This window comes from Heterocephalus glaber, unplaced genomic scaffold (assembly GCF_053883595.1).
Source record: "Heterocephalus glaber isolate CG9 unplaced genomic scaffold, H.glaber_assembly_v1.0 deba00001457, whole genome shotgun sequence".
Lineage (NCBI taxonomy): Eukaryota > Metazoa > Chordata > Mammalia > Rodentia > Bathyergidae > Heterocephalus > Heterocephalus glaber.
In genome coordinates this window covers 39,659,423-39,679,595 of record NW_028258305.1, presented here as the reverse complement: position 1 = coordinate 39,679,595, position 20,173 = coordinate 39,659,423, and the positions used below count along the sequence as shown (strand labels likewise).

General features: G+C 42.0%; 1 protein-coding gene across 5 annotated transcripts in view; it reads left to right on the top strand.

Annotated features, from left to right (window-relative positions):
• Babam2 (BRISC and BRCA1 A complex member 2) overlaps window positions 1-20,173 on the top strand; it is a 413,096-nt gene that overhangs the window by 323,908 nt on the left and 69,015 nt on the right. For 4 of the 5 annotated variants that reach the window (XM_013070150.3, XM_021253641.2, XM_004839227.4 and 1 more), the window contains 3 exons: window positions 10,555-10,654; window positions 13,822-13,892; window positions 16,513-16,595. In XM_013070150.3, the coding sequence (XP_012925604.1) occupies window positions 10,555-10,654; window positions 13,822-13,892; window positions 16,513-16,595 (254 nt within the window). Of the gene's footprint in view, window positions 1-10,554; window positions 10,655-13,821; window positions 13,893-16,512; window positions 16,596-18,423; window positions 18,587-20,173 lie in introns of those variants that run through there. The other variant, XM_013070151.3, reaches the window with a different exon arrangement.

Sequence of the window (20,173 nt, the reverse complement as noted above, 5' to 3'; positions counted from 1 at the left end):
AATATTTCAGAGGATCAGTCACCAACTAACAGTATTTTGGGTGGGAGGAAGGCTTTTGTAGGCAGTTTTTTCACCTAACATAGAAGTAAAAAGCACCAGAATATGCCTCGAGCTTCGTTCGAAATCATATAAATAGCTCTCTCTAGCACAGTTACGATCCAGTAGCACTGTGAAAACTCCCACGGTTCACGACCAGCATGATGCTCACCTCATTGTGCCTGAGGGAGGCCGACTCTCATGTGCACTTGCTGATCTGATTCGCTTCCTAAGAGGTTTGGCCAAAGGGCCTGCTTTCATTCTGCTCATAACCTGTCCGAGGTCTTTCTGCCTGTATTTCCTCCAGGATATGTTTCCTCCTTTCAGCCTCAATAGAAATGTAAAATAATTTTATAATCCTGGATCGGGAATCAGCAAGCTAAGGTCCTGGAAAATCCAGCCTTCAGCTGGTTTTGCCTGGCGTGCGAAGAAAGATCTTATGTATTTTGATTAGTTGGAGAAACATTTTTAAAATAATGTTTTATGACTTGTAATAACTATATGGAGTTTGAATTTCTGTATCCATAAATAAAATTGCATTGGAACTCAGCCATGCTCATCGTTTACATATTTTCCATGGCAGCAAAGCCAACAATATTTGTTGTCTGGCCCTTTACCAAAAGAGTTTGCCAACCTTTGCCCTCCCTACACCCTTAAAATCTTCCTTTCTACAATGACTGTTTAAGAAAAGATACATATTATGATTTATATAGAGAGATTATATCTAGATTATATGTTACATAAAGTATAGATAACACATTATCTTTTCATGTCTGTTTTGGAGAATTGATTCCCATTATCTTTTCCTATATGTACCCACCTTTAATACAGGTTGAGTAAACCTTGCCTGAAATGTTTGTGACCAGAAATGTTTTGGATTTTGGATCCTTTTCAGATTTTAGAACATTTACATATATGAATATATAAAGAGATATTCTGGGGATGGGGCCCAAGTGTAAACATGAAGTTCATTTATATTCAATATATACCTTACAAACATAGCCTAAAGTTAATTTTCTACAATATTTTTAGTGCACCTGTGCTTTAAATGCAACCTGTCACATGAAGCTATACGTAGAATTTTCCACTGGGGCATCATGTCAGCACTGAGAAAGTTTCAGATTTTGGAGAATTTTGGATTTTCAAATTAAACATGCTCAACCTGTACTATAGGTATTGAGCACCTAATAGCTTGGCATTACTCTTTTTTTCTGGGGCCATAGAAGTGAACAAAATAGGCAAAGATCCCTATTCTGAAGTGTTTCTATTCTAGTGATGGGCAGTGGGAGACACTGTCAATAAATACAACTTGCAGAATGTCTTATGGTGGTGCAGGCCCGGGGAAGAAGCACACCAGAGAGGAAGGACCACAAGAGATGGAAGGCAGGGCCGGGGATTTAGCTCAGTGCTTCCGCTGCCTGCCTCACAAGTGCAAGGTCCCGAGTTCGATCCCTGGTACCAAAAAAAAAGAGATGGAAGGGGCCCGGGACATGGTCAGGAAGCCTCACTGATAAGGGGCCTGGAAGAAGACTTGAAGCAGGTGAAGAAGCCAGGTCCATGGATGGCTGTGAAGAGAGTTCCCAGGAGAGGGACCAGCAGCAGAGCCAGGACAGAGACCTGAGGTGCGAGCAGCTCTGCTTATCCACAGAGGCAGTGATCCAGAGGGGCAGGTGTGGAGTGAGAGGGGGAGAGAGAGAGAGGAGGCAAGGGTGGAAACTGAGGCTTTGTTCTGGAACCAGAAGGTGGGAGCTGCCTTTTCTGAAGTGGGTGCATGCCGAAGCAATAGGTTTTGTGGGCAGGGTTTGTTAGTAATCCGGTTATGTTTGAGATGCATTTTTAAAACCTTCAAGTGGAAGTATTAAGTAGGCAATTGGCTATCCAGGTTCTGAGTTCAGAAAATGTCTGAGCCAGAGATACAAATTTGGAAGCTGACAGTGAAAAGGAGAATATTTAAACAACAAAAACTGTTGAGATTTAGTCTTGAAACCTGGACCCTTTTTTTTTTAATCTCTAGAACATGTCTCACTCTATGAATGAATCTTTTTTCTTTAACCTCAGATTTTCTTTCCAGTTCACCATAGGCTTTGCAACAGGATCTTCTTGTACCCTCTGCAGGCAGATGCCCTCTCCTCAGGAGACATCCTGGGCAGCTTGAAGTAGCCTGACCATGCCTCTCTCCATGGGACAGAAAGCTGCTCAGTGTGGCCTATGACCCATGGTCTGTTGTCCTCATTCACTCCCTGGCCTTTGATCCACAACCCTGCCTCCTTAAGTAGTGCCTGTGTCCTCCTGACTTCCAACCCCAGTCTTGATTTGACTGCTTCTTTGCCCTGCCTTTTGGTTACCATGTAACCACACTGCATTCTCCTACCTGTACACTTAGCAGAAATCACCTCTTTGCTAGTTGTTTCCATAAATGTCTTCTTTTTTAAAAGACAATTTACTCAATTGAAATATTGTCAAAATGTGAACAGAAATTTTCTAAAGAAAATATAAATGATCAGTTTACATGCATAAACATGCTCAAGATCAGTAGTCATTAAAAAAATTAAAACAGGAATCACAATGAGCTATGACCACTAACTATGAAGATTATAGTAAAAAATAAAGTAAAATAAAATATGATAAAATAAAATGAGAGCCGGAGACGTAGGTCAGTGTTAGAGCACTCGCGTAGTATGTATGCCCAAGACCCTGTGCACCACGACCACCACCTTCCTCACAGACAAAAGATATGGAGCAGTTGGAAACCTCAGAGATTTCTTGTGAAAAGGTAAAATGATGCAGACACTTTGAAAAAACTTACCAGGTTCTTTATAGTCATACATGGAGATTAACTCTGTGAAATCTAGCAGGTCTGACAGAAGTGAAATCATATCTGCACAAAATTTGTTCTTGAATGCTCAGAGCAGCATTATAGACTTCAAGAGTACACCTGCATTTTTCCCCTTCCTGTTATCTACAGTACCTAGTCGGTGATCTGGTGCCTCTGGGGTGGGGGCAGATTTGAGAGACAGCAGTGTGCAGAAGGTGGTGTGAAGACCCTGTCTCTGCATCCCAGGGACTCTGTTAAAATGCAGATGCTCAGGCCCCATCACAGACCCACTGGACCCAATAAACCGCCTCCTTTGGAGTGGGGTGTGGGTGTGGGAGTCTTTCGTGAACTCTCCAGATGACTATGAAGACTGCTGGTGTAGACATTGTTACCCCAGTTTCATTTCCGGTTTGGGCAAGCCATCCATTTTGAGCTTCCATTTTCTCCTGGTAGTGATCAATATATTAATATTTTCTACCCGCTTCATAAAGCTGTTGTCAAAAATAAAGCGAGGAGCAGTTTAAAAACAAATTGTAAAGTGCTGAGTTCCCTGGCAGTGTCATCTTCCGGTACCTTTTCATTTTGGTGTGCAAGCCAAACTCCTACCTATAGATGAGTCCTCTGAGTCCAGAGACCGGTGATGTGTGCATCCTGATTAGGTGCCTGGGCCCTTAGTAAATGCCAAGGAATCTGGTGGCTACCTTGTTCTGCCCTGGTAAGGAAGAAGGAGATTTTTCTTGTTTTCTACATTTGCCTTTGACCATCACTAAAACTTGTATGCAGTGAGAAGGAAGAAGTTGGGGAAAATGTTTCCAGGTTTAGTTTAGGATAACTATTGTATGCATTGCTTTTTTTTTTTTTTTTTGTAAAAACGTTTTTAAAATAATTTATTGGAAAAGTAACCTGGACTCGTATCATAGCATAGAAACCATACCATGGAGCTTCAGAGTTGTAACTTTGTAACAAATTCACAATAAATCACTCATTCCGGACCACTGGCATTTGAAAATAGGGTCACTCCTAAAAGACTGTAGTGGAATGGAATTAACTGTAGGTGATAGGCCAGAGGTAGAGGGTGCAGCAAGAGGGAAACAGATTTTCTTTCCCTTTTTCTGTTTGTGACTCGAGTAGCTGGACAGCATTCTGAGTAGTTCATACCAAGTCTTGGAAGAACAACATCTGCTGAGTCCATTGTTGTTTTGGGGGGCCTTTCTTAAAATGTTTTTCCACATGCTAACAAAATCCTGATGGCAGACATCTGTTTAGATTACTGCCCCTTAAAGGCTTTTCTGAGATGTTAACAAACTTAAAAGACACATTTCTGAAAAAAGACTTCATTCCTCTTCACCTTGTTAGACATGTTGTTTGGAATTACAGTGCCCCATCTTCTGTATTTCTTCAAATGTAAAGTTTCCTTGCTGGAAAAGTTGCCCTCAAATCCTCTGGTCCTCCAAGTTTTTCCAGGTTTCCAGGAGTTTCTTTTCCTAGAATGAAAAAGGCCCTAATTGCTTCAGTTTGGGGACCTGAGTAAGTGTACTAAGTATTCCTGGAAACAGCCACAGGGGCTTGGTCAGCACAGGCATCTGCCTTAAACACTGAAGCCACGTGTCGAACCAGATGTCAGTCACACATTAGGATTTAAAAGTGTCAAAAGTGATAGCCGAGGACCTGAGAGTGGGCAGATGTAAGTCAGAAGGCTCTGGAGTTAGATGGGTTGTTGACGTCACCACCTGTACACCCTTAGAGGAGTTCGTTAGCTTCTCTAGCATCCAGCCCACTCATCTGTGAGATAGAATAACTCCTTTCCTGTAGGTTGGTGTGAAGAATAGATTCATATAGGGAAAGAATTGGCGTGGTGCTTCTCCGCACTTAGTGCTTGGTAAATGGAATTTTTGTTCACCACTGTGGTGGAGAATTCATTTACCAACCAAATCCCTCTTACGGCCTTTTGGTATATGTGCTGCCGAAGCAAGCAGTCTTACTGCCATTTAGATTCTTTCTGATAGTACTATTCCTAAGCAGAGAACAGCTGATCCAAATTATCTATACAGTATGCCTTCGCATTTTAAAATCACTTTATTTCATAATTCCATAAGCATCTGAGTAATTTAACTTAGCAATTTCAGCTTCGTTAGACTTTTCTCCAAAGAGGAACATTTTCTGAGTGTTCACTCATGCTTCTCATTGTCTCAGACAGTCGCATTTTTGTGTCCCTCTAAAAACAAGGGGAAACAAGGAATGGAATCCAGAACTCTTAACAAAGACCTTGCTTAAGCCCGCAGTGATGTTTCCAGGGGCCTGGGGACCAGAGTGACGCCCCACACTTTGTCCCGCTGGTACATTGCATTTCCTGTCCTCACTTACCCACACTGAATTACACCCTGATTTAGTTTACCTGGAGGATTGAGTCTTGATGGCTCAAAGTTGAATCTATACAATAAGAGGAGGAGCAAACATGGGACTGGAAAATACTTTACTAGAAAAAAAAAATCCAGTTGAAAACCAAAACCAGAGTCTCTCCTTAATTTAGTATTTATGGCATGTGTTTTCTAAGACTATAACTGATTTTTTAAAATCCTGCCAGGTTAATTTGGCTGCTCTTTTTTTTTTTCTGGTAATGGGGATTTGAACTCAGGACCTTGCGTTTGCGAGGCAGGCACTGGAACCACTGGGCTAAATCCCCGGCCCTAAAACTTCCTTGTGAAACTACCAGGTTAATTTGTTCTGAGATGTGATATTTTAAGATAAAAAGTGGTGAATTTTACAGATAAAAACCTTTGAAGACAGTTTCAACCACTTAATGCCTCTGTTTCTTTTCTTTTTTTTTTTGGTACCGAGGATCGAACTTGGGTCCTTGCGCTTACGCAGCAGGCGGTGAAACCACTGAGCTAAATCCCCGGCCCGCCTCTGTTTCACCGTAGAGGTAGACATGAGACTTTTTAAAGTTCTATACCATTTTGCTATGAAAGCATTCCTAGTGGAAAAGAGCATAGACTTTGGGACCAGGAAGGCCCGGGTTCATGACCTCCCTGCAACCTACTTGGAGAGTTATTCTGAACAAGACACTTAGTCTGTTAGAACCTCAGTTTTCTTATCTGTAAGTTGGGCTAACTTGGCAGGGTTGTGAAGTTTAGAAACCCTGAAATGCTGAGTAGAGGGCCTGGCCAAAGTGCATACTCAGTAAATAACAATGGCTGTTTACTTATGACTTTCCTGACAGGCCACCAGGAAGCATACTCTGTATCTTAGAGTGCCCCAGATTCTTCAGGTCCCTGGCATTCCTCTACCTTGAAGGGACTTAACCAGTGGTGTCCTGGTCATAAATTCACAATGGGACACTCAAGTCCTTCAGTCGAGTTACAAACACAGTTGGTGTTTTGACTGAAGTCAGCACACCTTCCTGTAGGCTTTCCCGTCCCTTCACTGGGGGCCACAGGCAGCTTGGCTCTGTTTACCATCCTGGAGGGTCCCCATTTCCATGCATTGGCCTCCACACTCCCCTGAGTCACACTGTGGAGGAAGGAACCAGGTCACCTTCCTGTCCCTTAGAACCCAGTCAAGGGCAGTAGTAGAGCCTGCTCCGTGGGTCTCTGAAAGTCCCTTGTGGTGACCCATGGATGTGGAGCACTCAGAGGGAAGACAGCCTCTCTGGGACTGCTTGTGCTGTTATAGTATCAGTGCAACTCTGTTTCTCGAACCCTTTTAATGCTTTGAGAGATGAGTCTTTCTCTTTGAGAGTAGTGTTATCCCTGCTGCAGTGCTGAGAAAGTTGAGTAGAACCAGCTGGCTAAAAGGAATACTGACGACTGAGAATCCCTAGCCCTGCTGTATTTCTCTAGTCTAAATTGTGTTTTGCTCATTTTATTTGGGAAGTTGCTATTTTGTGATTACTCAAAATCAAAGCCACTCTTCCAGTCAGGTTTTCAGGTAGGCTGACTCTCTTCATTTTTCCATGTCAGAATACTCAAAAATTGTTCCTTTATGCTATCACACTGCAGCCAAGTCTTCCATATCAGAGACTCTTAAGAGTTTGCAGACCGAGGAGATTTCACAAAGAGCTCCATCAACTTCATCTGCATGGAAAATTGTAGATTAATACCTTCAACAGAGACAGTTCTTAAGTGTATCTTTTTAGAACCAATGAGACAGAGCCAGAAGGGCTTTCCTGGTTACCTTTTCACCTGTTTTATTAACTTCATTGATGGAAAGAAGGCTACTGACCGTAGCCTTCTCATTTATACCCACAGAACTGGTTTCAGTTTGGAGAATTACCAACTAATTTCGTATTTCATTATAGTCCGTGAGGAAATAGAAGGTACCTTCTCACAAAGCAGCCCCTTTTACCCTTTCCCCCTCCCAACTTTAGTCTGCCACCCTGATTACTTTCCTCACCTTCTTGCCCCTGCCTCCTCCCTGCCCTGCTCTAGAGATCAGAAGCAGCCCCAGTGGTTCCTTTCATCTCTTCTTCACCCAGCCCCAGTCCCAGCTCAGCTACCACAGGGCCTGGTCAGGCCCTGCCTTCTCCCTCCTGGGCCCTGCATTCCCTGGGGTATCAGAGCAAGCTGAGATCTCCGCACAGGGTGAGGTTTCTGTTGTATGTGCTCAGCCCAAGAATTTTTGGTTCATCAGTGTTAAATAATTAGAGATCACAAGGCCTTACCTCTGCCTCCCACCCTCTAAACATATCATAGATTTTCTATATCATGGCACTTGACTTTGTTTATTCAGCATAGTGAGGGCAGCATTCAGGCTATAGCTGACCTGTTAAATATTTACCCGTGAGGCGGATATGCATGCATGAATCAGCAGCACTTATCAGTGTGTGGCACTGGATGGTAGGCTGTACACCCTCACAAGCTCAGAAACTACTATTAAACAAAAGGTGAAATAAGCATCCTTCAGAAATAAACTCAGTTAAAGCAGTCTTTCGTTAAGACTGAAGTGCTTCAAGCACTGAGGCTTGCTGTGCATGGTGGAAAAAGTCAGAGTAGATGGGGCCATGTGTAGTGGTCGGCTCATCACCTCCATGGTGGAGTGAGTCTGACAGCAGGCCGGGGTTACTGCAGAGGGAAGAAAAACATAAAGATCAGTGCCTGTCTGCCTGCCTGCCACACAGAAGGGTGCAAAGGGAGGTGAGCAGCATCTGCTTCAGCCATGGCCTGAGTGCCTGTTGGGAGCCCTTTATCCTCCTTGGGATCCTGACCCAGAAGACTGGAGCAGACCCACTGTTTCTTTCCAACTCATTCCTTGGGCTGGGAGTGTAACTCAGTGGTAGAGCACTTGGCTAGCATGCACGAGGCTCTGGGTTCTGTCCCCAGCCCTCCTCCCCAGGTCCTCCCCTTAGAGAGGCAGCCTGTTTCAGGGGAAAAAAAAAAAAAGGCAGGCACAGGCTCTGAGGCCTGGCAGACAGACCTGTGTTCCTGTCTTGGTTCTACTGCCAACTAGTTCTGCAAACCTGAGGCAATTTACTCGTCTTTCCAAACATCGATTTCTTCATCTGTAAAATTGCAATCATTCCCACCTCATTGAGATGTGAGGTCGATTAAATTAGGTAATATGATAAAGCAGTTAGCAAGACATGTTCTTAATAATCACAGTGCCAGGGTGTAGAAACATGGCCTGGCAGCAAATACAGTCACTAGGCTTTGGATTTCTGCTTCTGTGCTTCATTATAGTAATTTTTGTTTCATGACTATATTTTCAAATGACACAATTCAGAGAGGTAAAGAAATCGGGGGGGGGGGGGATAAAGTTCAGAGGGTTGCCCATAGACTGTTTTCCTTCCCTTCTTTGTATGTAATCTATTAAATGATTAAAAACTTATCCTATACTTTATATAAATAGTGAGAGCCCATTACCACCAAGTCCTGAGAACTATCTACTGGGGGATTATAATGCCAAGCATTGTTCCTCTAAAGTAAAGGTATGGGCAGCCCGGAGCCTGGTTTTGTTCATATTACACAGATACTTAACCTGTCACTGTAAAAGATAGATAATGGATCTATTTTTCTTGCCCATATCTTCTTGAGCAGTTTTCCATGCTGATGGAATCGTAAGAACCTTCTAATGAGATGTTTGTCTTCTGTATACTTCATGCATCCAGAGGACAGAAAGAAAGCCCTGTGAATTTTCGTCACGTTCCTCAGAGTTTAGTTACATCAAATCCAATGTCTCCTCTCATACTAGAAAAGGAAACAGTGGCCGTGCTGGTTCTGTGCAGTTGCCAGTGCAGGTGATTCATTACTGTCACACTGAGTCAGATGTGCTCTCATTAATGGTCTCAGTTGTCAGAGTTGTATCATCTGAGCTGTCATCTGAGAAAAAAAACGTTAATTTCAAATGTTTCCTTTCCACATCGATTTCCTCACATCACCTGAGCTTTTGTTTGTTGCGCATTTTCAATCCCATAAACAAACAAAATTCATCTTTATCAGAAAAATAATTTCAGAAATCCATGGTCAGTACAGGATGAGTCTTGAGTCCTTTTAATACTTAGATGTGTTCCCTGTATCACAAGCCCTACACTTAGCCGGCCTGGCCTCACCTCTTCAGGAGTGTGCTTCTAGGCAGTTCACATCCTTTTCTTCCATTTACAACCTAGTAGTTTTAGGAACTTGGATAGTGGATAATCACAGAATGAAGGAATTTTAGAGATTTTTTTTTTAATATCTCATCATATTACAGGGAGGTTTTAAGGGATTCATAGAAATATGTACATTAAATAAAGAAAAACTAGGGCAAAGGAAAGATTAAGGTTGATAAATGAAATGCATGCTGTAAAGTTTTGACAGTTTTTTCTAATAGTTATATGCTGGTTAACTGACGCTTCTGAAAGTTGTGGAAACTGTTTCTGAATTGTCCTTGTATCTTAGTGTTTGGATCAACAGTTATTGACTATACTTTGTTGTTTAGACTGTACGTTCCTGTATAGCTTTTAGATACAGAATAACAGAACTGAGAAGCTATAGAACTAGTCTAAATATACTGCTGCAAGGCTGCATCAGTTCCTTTTGGTTCAGTTCATGTGTTTAATGAGTACCTTATCTTTGTCCAGCACTGAATCAGGCTCAGGCATCATAATGAAGACTGTAAAAGAGTGTTTCGATAATACACACAACTTGTTTATGTTTGTAAGCCATCTGTCTGTGCCAGTCAGCGTTTGCTAATTTGTGCTTTTGGGTGATGAAAGCCTTAGTTGTTTTTATTGATGGGCAACATGTACATGATAATGTAACAGTGGATTAAAATATAGAAAATGCATTGTTTCTGTGGTGTGAGAAGCCCAAAGAGTAAATAAGGAGCATAATAGAAGATAGATATTGGGAAGTAGGAAGGACATGTTCAAATGGGAAGGGGGACAAGGGAGTGGGGAAGAGAAGGGAAAAACGGGAAAAAATGGAAACAAAGCCTTTGTAAATGGAGGGGGAAAGGGTTGAAGGGAGGGGAATGGGAAAAAAGAATTAAGATGTCTTATGTAGAGGCACAAATTCCCGATAGTGAATGTGATAATTATGTACGACAAATGCGTATCAATTTAAAATAAAATCAAATATAGAAATAGAGCCGTAAACCCCACCTCTCGTCATTGTCAGTCCCAGGCAGTGGCAGCCAGACCGTGAGGAGGGAGGCTGGGTCTGTTGGAGGCTTCATTTTCTAAGGTGTGAACCCTGAGGGAAGTGTTCACACTGCTCTTGTCCTTCCAGTGCACTCGGTGGCTCCTCAGCTCTTCACATCCCAGCTTTTCCAGGAGGAGGATGCCTCATTGATTATGTTCCTCAAGTGTGCCACCTGCTCACCAACAAGGTAAAAGCCAGTCCCCTGGCCCTCCTGTCGTGCGAGGCTCCCCCAGCACACCGCAGACCCAGGGTCATCACGCATGCACTAGCCCCTCCACCTCCACCTGATGTCTGCCTTTCCAATCATCTGTTTCTCACCCTATTTCTTTATCCTCTTCTTTTCTTTTCTAAGGATTTTGACCTCCTATTCCAGTCATATCTTCATCTCTTAACTTTATATCTGGAGATTTAAGTTATCTCTTTCTTGAATTTCTTTTATCCCCTACATTTCTGCTACATCTTACATCTTTTTACGGCTCTAAATTTTGGGGTTTCTTGTTTTGTTTTATTTTTGAGACAGGATCTTGCTGTGTAGCCCAGGCTGGCCTCAAGCTCACAGCAATCCTCCTGACTCAGCCTCCCAAATGCTAGTTAAAGGGGTGTGCCCCTATTCCCAGCCTATGGCTCTAAATTTTTGAACCCCTTTACTTCCCAGTTATCTGGTGTGTGCATGCATCTATGCTTATGTTTGCTGCTAGTTGATATCAGGGTAATTCTTTAAAACTACCTTAATTTCTTTCTACTTTTCTGTACCTCACCTTTTAATAGTCAGTTCTCGATTCTTCCCATCACTTCTGGGAGGAGTTTGCTGGAATCCTCCTCCTAGGGACAAGAATTCCAGGTCAGCTGGAAGGCACATCACATTATCTAAAGCTTTGTTTTAGCTGTGTTAATGAGTCATTACACGGACAAGTAGCTAAATTTACTGTAGTGGTAGTTGTCAGATACTTCCAAAAAGTATAAAATATACTTGTTAACATCCAGTGAGTGTCTTTAGCCAAAAACTAGAGATATTAATGCACAAGCAACCATTCTCTCCCACATGGACTATGACTCAGTTTATTTAATTGCCAAAGTGCTATTTTCCTTGCTCTTGTTGACTTGCTCATATTGGCTTGGAAAAGAGATCTTTTGTTTGTCTCTCTCATTCAAAAGATAGCTCATCTCTATATAGAAAATATTTTAAAGGAACAATAATATCTCAAAGGCTTCTGTATCATTTTCAAATGTCAGAGAAACTAAAACCTGGTAACTCTGCAGCCTTTGGGCCCGGCCTCGATTCCGGGGCATGTAAATCTCACAGAGTGGCAGCTTCTCGTGGGACGAGAGTCCCCCAGCTGCTGCCCTCCTCCAAGACCAGTCGGAGGGCAGAATTCTTATTTACATTCTGGGGCTCTATGCCGCCCTCAAATCTGTGTCCCAGAATTATAGAGAAAAATTCAAATTGGGTCTTCCAGAACTGAGAAGAAAAGCCTTTTTCAAGCTCTCCAACTGAGATTAATTTCTAGTCATACATTTTCCTCAAAAAAATTAAAATATCATTTTCCCAGAAATACAAGAATCAGTTGGTTTTTCTTATCTGGTTCTCTTTCGTTAATTTTACTTGTCTTTTCAAATGGGCGTTCTTCTGTTTGCTCCAAACGAGGACAGTATGGGCTGCTTTTAGGAACAATCTCTTCAAATGAATTTCCATAATTACATTGGAATCTATCTTTATAGCCAGTTTTGTTGTGGGTTTCTGTTAAAATGGTTTTCTGTTTTTAAAACCAAGTACACAGAACTGTTTTCATCCCCTCTTTAAACAAAGCCACTTAAGCAAACTTATCATCTGTTTTTCTTTTCCGAAAATAACATTTCTGATCGTGCATTGAGCCTGCAAAGTAAGCACTGTTTTTATAAATTGACATAAACCCTAGTGCATAAATGGAATTGTTTCACTTTTAAAGCCTGCAGCGTGGCCATCAGTATCAGTTGTGTCAAGGTTATTCCAAGTACTTCATCTTGAGCTTCTGGTAGCCGTGGAAATGCGGTGTGGCTACAGTCCATGTAAACAGTTTTGGGGTCTCTCCCCTGCTGTTGCCTCCAGCTGTTATGAGGACGCGATGAGGAAAGTTGTTTTCGTGTTAGAAGCTGGTGTGTAAATGGCTAACTTGCAGATACCTGGCTTAATGAGTTCACAGTTTTTTAAATGGAAACTGTCACTCAGTGATAAGGCAAAATAAAATCTATTGTAATTTAGTACTTCTTATTTTGAAGATAAAGCTTAAAAAGAAAGATTTAAGCATTATCTTGTCAATAGGAGTTCAAGAAAACAAAAGGAAAAACCAAATGATGAAAGGTTTTTTTTTACAGAGAACATCAGCTGATAAGTGCAATAAGAATGATGGAATTCAAAAAATCGTGATTTTTCAGCCATTAATAAACAGTTGATTCAAAAAAATGAATCTCCCAGCTGTTACCAAACTATTAGGTGAATGCCTCATGGGGAACTAGGTCTTCACATGCTTTGAGAAATGCCCCATAGGTTACTCTTTAGGGGCTGTGGGCAGGGAGTACAGATATGATACGTACTCACTGTGGCACAGTGGAGCATCTCCTAATGGAGCAGTCTGGCTGCCATTACCTTAACCAAGTGAGCAAGCCCAGTACCACCTTGAAGTCTTCCTCCCCAAAATGTTTAATCCAAATCTAATCAGACCGTTGGCTCTAATTTCCATTGTATAGGCAATACAGAAGGTAAAGAAAAAAGATGGAAGCAATCAGATAATTGAGACTAGAAAACTAAACCAGTCACATTGAAGAGTCAGTGTCATACGTGCACGTGTGGGAACACACATCTTTGCACATATACTTACACTCAGGGATGTGCTATCATTATTATTCTAGATTCAAAAGATTTAAAGGACATAAAAACAAATAAAATCCATGATCCTTGATTCTACCTTGGTTTTTAACATGTTTTGCAGATAGGTGGGAAATTTTGAAAATGGACAGAGTACTAGATGACCCAGAAAATGACTGCTAAATTTGTTGGGTATAATCATGGCATTGCGATCATGTAGGAGTATGTCTTATTCTTTGGAGCTTAGATACTAAAGCATTTAAGGGTGAACTGTCGTGAGGTCTCTCATTTCCTTTGAAATGTTTCAGCAAGCTTGATTGATAGGTTGATAAATGTGTAGAGCGCTGGAGGAAGCAGGGAGGCAAAGTAGTCATAGTTGTTGAGTATAGGTAGCGAGAGTATGGGTGCTCATTTTTCTATTCTTTCCAGTTCTCTGAATCTTTGAAATTTTTCACAATAAAACATTAAAAATGTTTTCTGCGCTTCCTCTCAGCTTTGGATTCCTATTCCAGGTGCAGTATGTGATTCAAGGATATCATAAAAGAAGAGAGTATATTGCTGCTTTCCTCAGTCACTTTGGCACGTAAGTCCTGCTTTGTTTAGACCATGTATCTATGATCCCCTTACTTGCTGACAACCCTAATGTGGGGTCTTGATTAAGAAAATAGTAATTAGTCCTTATGCACACCTTTTCAATGCTATTTCAATTGTGTCTGGTATATTGCTCCCAGGATGACATTTTTCAAACGTTCTTTAGGAAGCAATAGAATCAGGTATCCTCGAAGCAGAAACAGCAGCAGCAACAGCATGCTTGGCCCAGACACAGCAGTAATGATAGTAATCCTCGCCTGTTGAGCTTTTTGCAGTTTGCACATCACTTTCACCTCTGTCATCTCACAGCAGTCAAGGGGTGAACCAGGCAGGCATTTTGGACACATTTTATTGCAGACAGTCTTGAGACTGTGGAAGTCATATACCTAGAAGAGGAGGGACTGACGGGACAAAACTACCAACAGGGCACACAAATTTGGGAAGAAAATTTAACATTAGACACAAAAGCAGAGACTCATCCTTGAGGAGTTAGAAGAGGACACGGAGAGCAAAAAGGGAAGTATGTAACTGCAGCTGCAGAGTGACCCCTCCTGCTGCTGCCCTCCTGTGCGTTTGTCCTTTCCTCTGGCTGCCAGAGGCCGTGCTCGGTGGCCGTGTCCTTTCATGCCATCTGGGCCCTTACCAAGCTTCTGCCGGGCCTTGGCTGTGTGGGGGAGGCTGTGTTTCCTCAGCCCTTACGAGGTTGGCACTCAGCCGGTTGGGTGGGGCTGAGTGCTAAGGGTTCCTGTGCTCTGGGTAGAGCCTACCTTATTTCAGAGAAGGTTGATAAATAATAGAAGCATATATACAGGAGCACAGAAGTACATTTTAAAATAAGAAAATAAAGGAAATTGGAAAATTGGGACTAGGAAAGAAAAAATGAAGCCAAGGACAAGACTGTCCATTCCCTGGGATATTATTTTTAAACTGTGGGACAATTACAAGCAAAATTTCTGATTCTTCAAAATAATGTGAAGCGATTTTCTCATTCATTTTTTGTATTATCCAAAATAGAAATAGCAGTATCCAAACAATATGACTGTCTCACATGAGTCTTTAATACTTAAGTTTTTTCAACTTATTTATGAACATTTTGAGGAAGTAGTTTTGATACAGTGGCTAATAAATAGTACATGAATCTTCTAATGTTTATATAAGATTATCTTTAGTATATATAATTAAAAATAGAGAAGCTAATAAAGTGACCTCCAGAGTGGGACTTGCACACCCTGGGGGTACACAGCTCCAGTGGAGTACAAAAAAACATGAAAGCTGCATGTATATTTGTTTTTAAGTAACATTCCTTTTAATGTACATGTTTGTGTATGTTATGCACACAGTACAGTAGCCTATTTGTGTACAATCACTAATTATATTGTTTTGCTGTACTATATGCATGATAAAAGGCTATAGGATGCAGATACTATCATTTAGATACTATCATATCTAAAAATTTTAGATATCAATGTCATAACATTGAATAGATTATAAATTCATAGAAACAGAAACTAGTAAACAGCATTGTTGACTGATGGCAGAAGTTTTGGTTGTGTTTTTTTTGTTATTGTTTGTTTTCCACTACTGGAGATTGAACCCAGAGCCTTGTCACAGAGCTACATTGCCAGCCCTTTTATATTTTGAGACAAGGTCTCGCTAAGTTGCTCCGGCTGGGCTCAAACTTGCAATCCTCCTGAAGGCAGAAGATCTGAATGACTATTAACGGTCTTTAAACAGCTCACTTAGCCCTCAGGATCCTAGTTCCTTTACCTTTCCAAGGATTGCAGCTGTCCCTTCCTCATCAGTGGAAGTGATCTGATTGGTCTGACTTGGCCAATCAGGGAGAAGGCAACTCCAAAGACTTCAAAGACCTCCTTGGATGAGAAGATACTTCTTGTCCTCAGTGTCTACTTAGTTTTGTCACATTACGGTGGCAACATCCCCCAGGCACCCTGCTCGTGGGGGAAAGGAATGAGGCAGGCCTACCAGAATTCTGTTGAAGAGTGTCCCTGCCTCCTGAACTCAGCACCCACCCCTCTGACACTGCTACTCTGCCTTGAGCCCAGTGGGGAAGGGCTGGGACACACAGGTGAATGATGTCCACATATTTTGGGAGAAAAGTTATACAATATATAACCCCAAATTCAGTGATACTGTTATTGCTTATGAAAGTGAGACCTAATGATCATTATACAGTTAGTATGAGAATATTTGGTATTATAATGTCATTGCTAACTTGACTTCTTAATTTGTCCTTTTATTCATAACTAGTAATTAATGTTTACATTTTATTGTTTATCATATTTTATTTTTCACAACCCTGTAATGAAGTTTGCAAATATTATACGTGTTTCTCACATGAGGAAATTGAGAATCTAAAACTGAAGTATTTGCCTGAGGTCATAATAGATAGTAAATGACAAAGCTGTGACTTAAACCTAGATGTTCTCATTCCGAATCCCACATCCTTCATGTGGTAAGACTCATTCACCTTAAATCCACATGAGATTCAATAACCCTAACCTCACAAATATACGCTTTACCTGGTTCCATCTTTTTTATACCTTATTTTTATGAGGGTTTTCTGTTTGTGTGTGTATGTTTTTGTTACTTAGAGGTGTCGTGGAATATGATGCAGAAGGCTTTACAAAACTCACTTTGCTGCTGATGTGGAAAGATTTTTGTTTTCTTGTACACAGTAAGTATATTTTTGCTATCAGCATTTCAGCATACATTTTAAAATGCTCTGAATGACATGTAATAATCAGCATGAGAAGCTTTAGTGTCCTGACTTGGTAACTTTTACTTTCTTTGGCCTGTGTACATTTATTGATCTTAAAGACAGACTATCTCTAGACCAGTGGTTCTCAGCCACTAAGGTAGCGTTGCTCTTATGGGACAGCTGGTAATGCTTGGAGACGTTTTTGATCATCATGACTGGGGGAGGGGTATCATCACTGCCACATGGCGGGTAGGAGTCAACAGTGCAGCTAAACATCTTAACAATGGACACAACAGCCGCTCACAACAAAAAATTGAGTCCAAAATGTCAGTATTGCCAAGCTAGAGAAACCTTACCCAGACATCTGTTTCAAAGTATTTTTCCAGGGTCAGATCTCAAAACTTTCAAGATTACGGTACTCAAAACATACTTGCCTAGATCATTTGGTTATCATCCTTATAAATGAGAAACTTACAACTTTGATAATACTTAATGTATAACTTAAGGTGGAGCAGCGTTTTAATGAACCCCCAACATCCCTTCTTACTGTTTTCTGCACAGTAGGCCTACTTAAATGGTTGTGTTATATTAATCACTCAGTCAGTAAATATTGGCCCACCTCTCTCTTGATGGAAAATTTAGATTCTCTTTTATTTATTTCCTTGCTATGTATGAAACAGTGACCAGTGGTGTCCAGTTCAAATTGCAAGTCAACCACGACCTTCACTGTTTAGTAATTTGGTACACAATTTGCCTGGTCTTAAGTTAAAGGCCCAGGAGTTGGACCTTTCCCAGATCAAGTTGGCAGAAAGCAATGGGTTTGAATTGGTTTCACTCAGTAGGTAGAACCTCCCCTGCATTTCAGAAAACTATGTCCGGAAGGCATCAAGACTGTAAACATACCAACTTGGGAAGAGTTTTCTTCCCCAGCCGACTTAACCTTCTTGGTTATTTACTTAGAATAAAATAGTTTCTTCTTTTTTTTAAATCTGATTTTACAGCAACAGATAATAAGGGAAGAAGCCCCAAATCCCATAGTGTCAGAGGGCAGAAACCCTCAGAGTGAAACCTGTGCTACATTCTGTGCACCCACATATTTGAGAGTTGGGGGTAGCTGGGCCTCCTTAATCTTTCAGTGCTACCCAGCAGTCACCACCAACTCAAAGCAAGAGCTCTGTACTGAGCACCTACTTGGTAGCTCATCACACGCTGATGCACCTAAAAAAAGGCAAGAATATCACTTTGCAATAATTATTTGCACAGATAAAGTTGGAGAGATAAATATTTTCAGCTCAGGTGTGCTTCCTACTACATCTTGTTCAGATCTCTAGGACAAGCCTTCCTTTGCTATAGTGTCATCTGATGTACATGAAGGAACCTTCCTGCTTGCCAGGGCTTATGGAAACACCAGCATAAGGAGCTTAACCTCCACCTCCTGGCAAGCTGCTTTTTGTCTACTGGCTTCCCTGGTCCTACTGACCTGAGACAAACATGGATGCTTCCCACTACCACTTTTGATTCTGGCTAATCGTATATTGGTCTGTTTTCTGTTGCTGTAACAAAATGATTGAGGCAGGTACTTCATTAATAAGCAAGGTTTGTTTAGCTCACAGTTTTGGAGGCTGAAAGTCCAAGATCTGGTGACCTTATCTGTTCAGGGTCCCTTATTGGCAGAGAAACAGAAAGGAACCAGCTACATGTAGAAGGGTCCAAGTGCCTTACTCGATAACGATCCGTTCCCAGGTGAAACATATTAATCTCTTCCCAAGGCAGAACCTCCAGTGACTTAACCACTTTCTCCTAGGCTCCACCTCTTAAAGGTTCCACCATCTCTTAATACTGCCACCTTGGGGACCAGGCCATCAGCACACGAACCTGTGAGGATAAACCACTGCACGCCTTAGCAGCTAGCAAGAGGAAATTGTCATTTGCACTGATGTTCAGGAGTAAAAAAACTTTCACCTCTCTCTTGCTGTAACTCTCTTGTCGGTACCTTCAACGTTTATATTAATTATTGCTTTTGAATTTCCTGCAGAATATGGTCTCCATGCTGTCTATCATGGACCCAGTATATCTGACAGTTCCTTCTCTACCTCACTCTCTTAGCTTTTCCAAGTCAGGCATCCAAAACCTGGGTCCCTCTGTCATATGCCTTCGTTCCTTACTTCCTACAGCCTCCTCTTAACTGTGGCTCCTTGTTTCCTGGTGTCACTGCCCACACTATTGGCTCTCCTGCAGATCAGACCTCGTATGAATCAAGGGACTCTGATGCTGTTTCCTGTTCCATCACTAACTCATAGCCTGCCCTTAAACAAATTATTTCCACCCTTTTGTTTCTTTCTTATCTAAAATGTGGGACTTGCTACACTAGAGAGAAGCTTGGTTGGTTAGATAATGTGTTTTCCTCCGTCAGTCGGTTACGCATCTACCACTTACCTTCTTTTGGAAGCATCTGCTTGCTTGGTTACAACGCCCAAGGGACCATTTGTTCCTTTTTCTCCTTCCGTAAAAATGGGGAGGTGAATATGGGGTGGCACAGACTTGACAAAGAACATTGCAGTGAATTATTCTGGGATCTCAAGATGAGAAAGAGGAGGACGGAAGTGCCTGGAGATAGAGCCAGTGTTCTGTGGGTGGCTCCACCGCTTTGTGGAGTTTGAAGACCAAGCAGAACATGAAAGAGCATCTCTGCTCCCCCTCCCTCTATGTTCTCCCAGACCCAGCAAGACAGCTCTCAACAGGGCAGGTGCTGACGGTCATCCTGGGCATTTTGGATGCTAGAGGAAAGAGTTACCCCTCTCTTGGGGCATACAGCTCTGACCTCAGACTGCTTGAGCTGCAGAAACAAGAATGCCTTAGGGGAAGCCATAGCACAGGTTCTGAAATTTCTCAGGAAACACTGCAAAATTCTGGCCTTCTGATGGTTCCAGGATGGGGACTGTGGCTGTGACTGTGGTTGGCTGTGCAGCTTTCTGGGCATTTATTCCTAACTTGCTTCCATCCAGAAACTAACCAGGAAGATTTCCTGGCCATCCCCTGAGAATTAAATTCATAGCATTTAAGTAGGTAATTCTATATTTGCCAAGTCACTGTTACCTCTGGAGGGAGATGCTATCTTCAAGCCAGCAGCTTTTGGAGTGTTGAGTAGCCGGAGAACCACATACCCGGACCAAGGAACGCAGAACAGGGCAGTCCCTGGGGAAGGGTATGCTCTTTCTGGGCTGCTGTCAGCCGTGCTGTGAGGAGACGAGTGAGGAGCCAGCTGTTTACGGAGGCAGAGTTGCTGCTTGAAATGGGAGAGCTTTGAGATCTGTGACCTGCAAGGCCATGGGAGAGAACCTGTGACTGAGAGAAGCTGCCTTTCCCCTTACCGCAAACCGCTGGGTTCTCGGTTTGGGCTGTAGGCCTGGTTTCCTGTCAGGCCCAGTCTGACTTTTCTTTCTCTTCTCTGTCCGTACCCCAACCAGTTTAACTGAGTTCTGTGTTTGCTGAGAACCTACTCTATGCTTAGTACTGCAGTACGAATTAGGGGACAGAAGTAGTAACTCAGGGTT